This window comes from Callospermophilus lateralis, chromosome 3, assembly GCF_048772815.1.
Source record: "Callospermophilus lateralis isolate mCalLat2 chromosome 3, mCalLat2.hap1, whole genome shotgun sequence".
NCBI lineage: Eukaryota > Metazoa > Chordata > Mammalia > Rodentia > Sciuridae > Callospermophilus > Callospermophilus lateralis.
In genome coordinates, this window is record NC_135307.1 from 48,720,136 (window position 1) to 48,726,262 (window position 6,127).

Below are 6,127 nucleotides of genomic sequence, written 5' to 3' on the forward strand. Positions count from 1 at the left end.
AGGATGGCTAAGTTTTGTTTCTCTTATAATGAGAATAGGGTTGAAGAGTTCCTGTTGCAGACAACTTAATTTTATCAGACACAGCTGATATATTATTCTTACTTGAATATTCTCTGATAAGGGGGAAAGTATACATTGGAGGAGGTGGAAAATTAGCAATATTTGATTTCACAGGGAAAAACTCAAATAAAACACACACACAAAAAGGCCGTGCAAGAAAATTGGAGTAAACCTTAATGGAAATAAAGAATTTTAAAAATCTCAAATTTTGGACTATTTAAACCAGTCTGCCTGCCCTCTTTAATTTCTTTCACTGCCTTTTAATGACCGTATGTTCATTTAAATCATAGATGAAACAATTTTTGTTTTACATAATTTTCCTGTTTGTCATTCATATTGTTTCAAAGTTTGAAAAGTATTATATTCAGAAGATCCGCAGTGGATTTAGTCAAGTGAAGGAAAATGAGAGAAATCCTTTTTTTGTTAACATTTGATTTATTTAAAGTCCTTAACTGCAAATGATCAAGAACATATTCCACGGCTTAAAATCTGGTATTATTTTTTGTTATTTAAATCAAAATATTTTAATTACAATCACATTGATAAAAATTAACAGTTTAATTGTAATTTTAACCATCATTTAAAGCAATTTCGGCTGTAAAGAAAAAGAATAAACCATGCAATAAATTAACATTGAGAAGGCAAAAAGGAATAATAATGAAACCCGTCTGGCTATACTAACACCATATCCAACTGTGGAAAGTGCATTAACACTGGATGAAACAAGCACATGATGGCAATAATTAAAATGGCCACAATCAATATGATTTTAGAATCTTGGACCAATTTTTGAAATACAGCTCCCTATTAACTTCTCTCTTTTCCAACATTGTGATATTCTGTTTTGGTGGGAAAATATCCTTTAAATGGTGTACATACACATAAGATAATTTTATACGTTATGTGACCTCAGAATGACATGACCATGGCACTCTGCAAATCAAGGAGCAGAGTTCTTGACAAGGGCAATTCCTGAGGAATTGATTCCTAGGCCCCAGATATGGGGAGAGAACAAGAGGGGTAGGGTCCTTATAACTTCTTGGTCAGGCAACTCTTAACAATGTAGAATGTATATTACCTACCTATTAACTTCTATATGTTATGTAAATATATGGAGAATGTCTACATATCTGAGCATAATTAAGTCCATAGACAGTATATATGTATTTCATTTAAAGTCAACTGCTTTCTGGATCAGAAATGTAAGCTGAAAAACAAATGGCTCTGATGTTTATATTCTGTTTATGTTTTGTTGCATAACTGCGGTAGTCTTTCAATACTTTCTAGAGCCCCTGGTGTCTACTTGTTTCTTCACCATTTCAATTCTTATGGTTAAGAGTATTGCCACGGACCTGTAAACTCGTGCGCTGGGGTCAGATAAGGAGGGGAGAAAAAGCACAAACAAATATTTTACAAACTTGACCATCTTTCTTTCTTTTTGTTTAAATATACCCTGCACAGACTAGAATGTGTCTGGAAGGGAAAGAGGGAAGAAAGGGAAGAGGGCAAGGAAGAAGGAAAATTTTATATATACACTTGTGGATCATTAAACTTTGCAGGAAAATTTTTTGTTGGTGCGGGGTTGGTAATAATATACACAACGAGTTTTGAATACAATAATAAAGTAACAGTCCTTTCCACTGGGGGAAAATTGTGCACGAAAAATTAAAATAGTTGGGATTTTATTGTGCTGTTGTTGGTGTGTGTGGTTTTGTTTGCTGTTGTTTTTTGTTTTTGTTTTTTCTCTCTCACTGCTACCAGTATGGCCATGCAGACAAACCCCCAGTCCCGGAAGCTAGGAAGTGTTTAGGACGGGTCTGGAATACACACCTTGGTAGTAGGCCGGCTCCAGGGCTGAGGGCTCGATGGGGCTCCTCGTGGCCACAGAGGCGCTGCCAAGGGGCAGGCTGGCGGGCAAGGTGGCGCCGTAGGGTGAGTACTGCAGTGCCTGCTCATATGCCTTGAAGTCCAGCTTGTGCTGCTGCTCCGAGGAGGACATGAGGTTGTTGATGGAGAAGGGGTGGTTGAAGGAGTAGTGGGGATCCCCTTTCAGGTGCATCTGAGACTCGTGGGGTGCTAGGCCATGCGCTGGATGAGAGGGGGGCACAGATGCCAGGGCCCCGGGCCCGGAGCTTATGGGGGGAGCCGACGAGGAGGCTGGAGTCTTCAACTCCGAGGCGCCCCCTGTCGCCGTCGCCCCGCTGTGGTCCAGAGTCTGGGGGCTGGCGGCGGGCCCAGGGGCCGGCGCGCCCTCTAGCTGGCCGGCCTTCCCGTGCACACCCCGATGAAGAGGCGAGTCGGCGCTGGGGTTACCCGCGCCAGAGGGGTCCTTGCGGCTTTCAGGGCCGCTCTTGGAGCCGCTGGCCCCACTCCCTCCCCCGGCCCCTGGCTGCTTCTCGCACTTGAAGCGCTTCTGACGGCGCAGGTAGCAGCCATTCTCGAACATGTTGCCGGAGTCCGGATGCAGCGTCCAGTAAGAGCCCTTGCCTGGCTTGTCCGGGGATCGTGCCACTTTGACGAAGCAGTCGTTGAAAGAGAGAGAGTGGCGGATGGAGTTCTGCCAGCGCTGCTGGTTCTGCCGGTAATAGGGGAAGAGGTCCATGATCCACTGGTAGATCTCGCTCAGCGTGAGCATCTTGCTGGGCGCCTGCTGGATAGCCATCGTGATGAGCGAGATGTAGGAGTAGGGCGGCTTGGCGTGTGGGTAGCTGCGCTTGAACGTCTTGGCGTCGCCGCCTCCGCCCGCGCGGCTGCGGCCCAGGTTGGACGGAGCGTACGCCATCGGGCTCATGCACGGGTTCATGGCGGCCGCATAGGGGCCCAGGCCATTCATGGAGGCCGCCGGCTGCGCGCCCATGGCGCTCATGCCACCTGGACTCAGCGCCGTCCCCATGGCAGTCACTCCTGCTGCCGTCATGCTGTTCATGGCGCCCGCTGAGCCCCCTGGCATGCCGGTCACAGCGCCGGGACTCAGACCGGCTCCCAGGCCCGGGTTAGCGTAGGACATATTGAAGGAAGCCGGGGTCATGTTGCCGCTCGTGGTCATGGTGTTCATGGTCATGTAGGTGTTCATGGAGTTCATGGAACCTAGGCCTGAGTTCATGTTGCTGACTGGGACGGAGGAGTAGGCCTGGAGCAGAGACAGCGAGTGAAGAGGCCCCGAAGGGCGGGGTTAGTGATAGGCTGGGGACAGAGCGGGGGCAGCAGGCCAGGGGCAAACTCCTGGTGGCGGGGGTGGAGAGCATTTCTAAAAAGTATGGGAGCCCCCCACCCTGGGCAAACTGTTAGGCGCCCTTCCCAGACCGAGCAAAGATGTCTTGCGCGGCAGGAGGAAAATCCTAACGCAGCAGGCATGAAAGACAAGCGCTCACAGAAAATATGTCCCCGGGAAGACGTGTAATCGCCTTACACACCAGACTCAGGGGTTGGCTTCCAGAGCTGCTTCACTGCCGCCTCTATCCACACCAGGCAGTATACCAAGTCTCCACCCCACACCAGCCTCGGGCCTTTGAGGCAAATGGTCTTTAAAAACTCCAAAAATAGAATTAATCTCTGACCCTCCGCTTCTTCACATCATCCCAAGGATCCAGTGGGTTCCCCCGGCCCAGCCCCCGCTGGGCGAGCAACAGGGCGCCAACTCTGTGCCCACCTCACCCAAGGCTAGCAGGCTCCGCTTGACTACACAGCAGTCTTGATTGTGCTAGATGGCTGTTAATGAAACTCTTCTTAAAATACAGCAAATCATCCAGGGCCATATACCCCCTACCATCATTCATTTCCCTACAAGAAATGGCTTTATTGTTTTAGGAGTTTTTGCCAAAATGATGCATTCCTTTCTTAAAAAAAAAAATTATATCTAGAAGTAGTGTTTCCCATCTACTTGTAGCAACTCTAATATTTAAAAAGGAAGCATACTCAGAAATTATATAGGCTTCGGCAAATAAAAGTGAAATCAGATTAACAGAAGGGTATTGCAGGAGTGCATCATAGTATCAACCTTCTACATACGTTTGACATGAGTTTACGTGTATACCTCTGCAAACCATTTAAAAACTTGCATTGTTACCTATTTCTAGCCCTTTAAAGTGTGAAAATTTTGGTGACAATTTGTTGTAATAATCATCTAGGTTTTTTTTCCACAAACCGATATGCTGCTGATGACCATTTCAAAGCCTTGCCTTTGAAACTTCATGAGTAGTTTTGAAATTTTTCCAAAATTAAACTCTATCTACTTTCTCTTAATGCTCCTCTACTTCCTAATTCTCAGTTTCAACATGTAGGAAAGCTCTTTTACTAGAGGGCTTAACTGGTGGATTGAGATGACTGCATCAGAATTAAACCTCTAGAAGAGTTCTGAGCTCTTTTAAAAAACTCTTTTATCAATAGTAATTTGGGAATGAAGTGGGTATTTTAAAATACAGAACCCAGAAATACTAAAACTACTTATCTGATAATTTAATAAAGAACAATAAATTCCTCAAATTTATGTTCATCAGCAAATATAACTCCATTTGAAAACATAAGAAATGAACAATCAGATTTAAATAGGAATACCCTGTAAACTATGGTATTCAAATAAACTTGAATGAATGTGAAAATATATCTATATATATAGAAACTAATTGCTATGAAAATGTTTTCTGATTATATATATGTATATATGTATATGTATATATGTGCACACATAAATATATATTTTGTCCACCGCCGTCATGTGGTGGGGTTTATTTACTTGGGAGTTTATTTTCTTTTCCTTTTCCCAAGATAATCCAAGGCCCAATCCAGTAAGCGTTTTTTAGAATGGTAAATAAACTTTTGGGGGGCAACTGCAAACTGTTTTCGGAAAAATACTTTTAATAGGGGGTGATCCTGCCTGTACCTGGTTTTCCTCTCAATCCTTTTGTGCACATTGTAAAATAAAGCCCATGAACCGGCCACCAAGGGGACAATGAAGAGAAACAGGTTCTTGGCCCCGAGTTCTGGAAAAGGATTTGGCTCGCACTAGCGCCACCCAGCGGTTCTAGAGTAGAATGAGCTCACTTCTCCCCAAACAGGGCTTTTGAAGAAGTTTTACAAAATGTAGGAATCGTTCCATTATTAAGACGCCCAACTTTGCTGCACAGCGCCTTTATCAGAATATGTCCGCAAATTAAACGGTGGGACGCAGAGACTGCCCTGAAGGCAAGCTCTGGATTTCTCAGAGTTACTTCCAACTAGCGCCGGCGGCACCCGAGGCACCCAGGGCCGGGCTCCAGCTCCCGCTCTCTACAGGGCAGAGGCAAGTGCTTCCCAGAGCGGATGTTTTCAAAGCCCGGACTTTCCTAAAACTCTTTTGCCCGCTGCGAGAGCAAGGACCCAACAGGGCAACTGGACCGACTATGAGGCCCGTCCAAAGCTGGGCCCGGGCCACACCAAGCAGACGGGCAGCCGTGGCACCGAGTAGGCGCCACCAGCCCGCCAGCCACACTGCCTGTCCCGCGCCCACCGCGCCCCGGCCCCTGGGCTCCGGAGACGCCCTGCCGGCCACCAGTCTCTCACCTCCTGTGTGTCCGCATAATAGCTGTTCCAGTCGCTGCTCTCATGCCCTTCCATCTTCACAGTCCCTAACATCCTGGAGCAACCCTGCCCGATGCAACCATCCAGCCCAGGGCGAAGCGACGGGCAACCGCGCGGCGCGGGGCGGGGGGAGGGGAGCCGAAGCCGCTGCAGTCACCGGAGCGCCCGCGCGGGCCCAAAGCCACCCCGGAGAGGAGGAAGCTTGGCGCTGCGGGGCGCGGCGTGCGTGGCGGCGGCACGGCGGGCGGGGGCAGCGCCGGGGGCAGGCGGCTGCCGCGGAGCGCGGCGCCGGGGAGCGCCTCCGCGGAAAGTGAGCGGGCGGCCTCTGTGAGGCGAGTGCAGTTGAGCTGATGTGGATCTTACGTCGCTCGAGTGCCCACCTCCTCGTCCTCTCCCCATTTGTCCGCGGCACAAAGACGCTCGCACCTACAAAGCCCGAGGTGCACCTGCGAGGCGGCCGCCCGCCAGTCCAGCCGCCGCTCCTCCCGCCCTGCCGCGCCACCGCCGCGCG

General features: G+C 48.4%; 1 protein-coding gene across 1 annotated transcript; it reads right to left on the reverse strand.

Moving 5' to 3' along the window:
• Positions 1-1,855: 1,855 nt before the first annotated feature.
• Positions 1,856-5,670, reverse strand: Foxa1 (forkhead box A1). The gene is made up of 2 exons (XM_076848233.1): positions 5,599-5,670; positions 1,856-3,190 (listed from the first exon to the last, which is right to left on the reverse strand). The coding sequence occupies exons 1-2, from the start codon at positions 5,668-5,670 to the stop codon at positions 1,856-1,858; spliced, it is 1,407 nt and encodes a 468-aa protein (XP_076704348.1).
• Between the last annotated feature and the right edge of the window lie 457 nt (positions 5,671-6,127).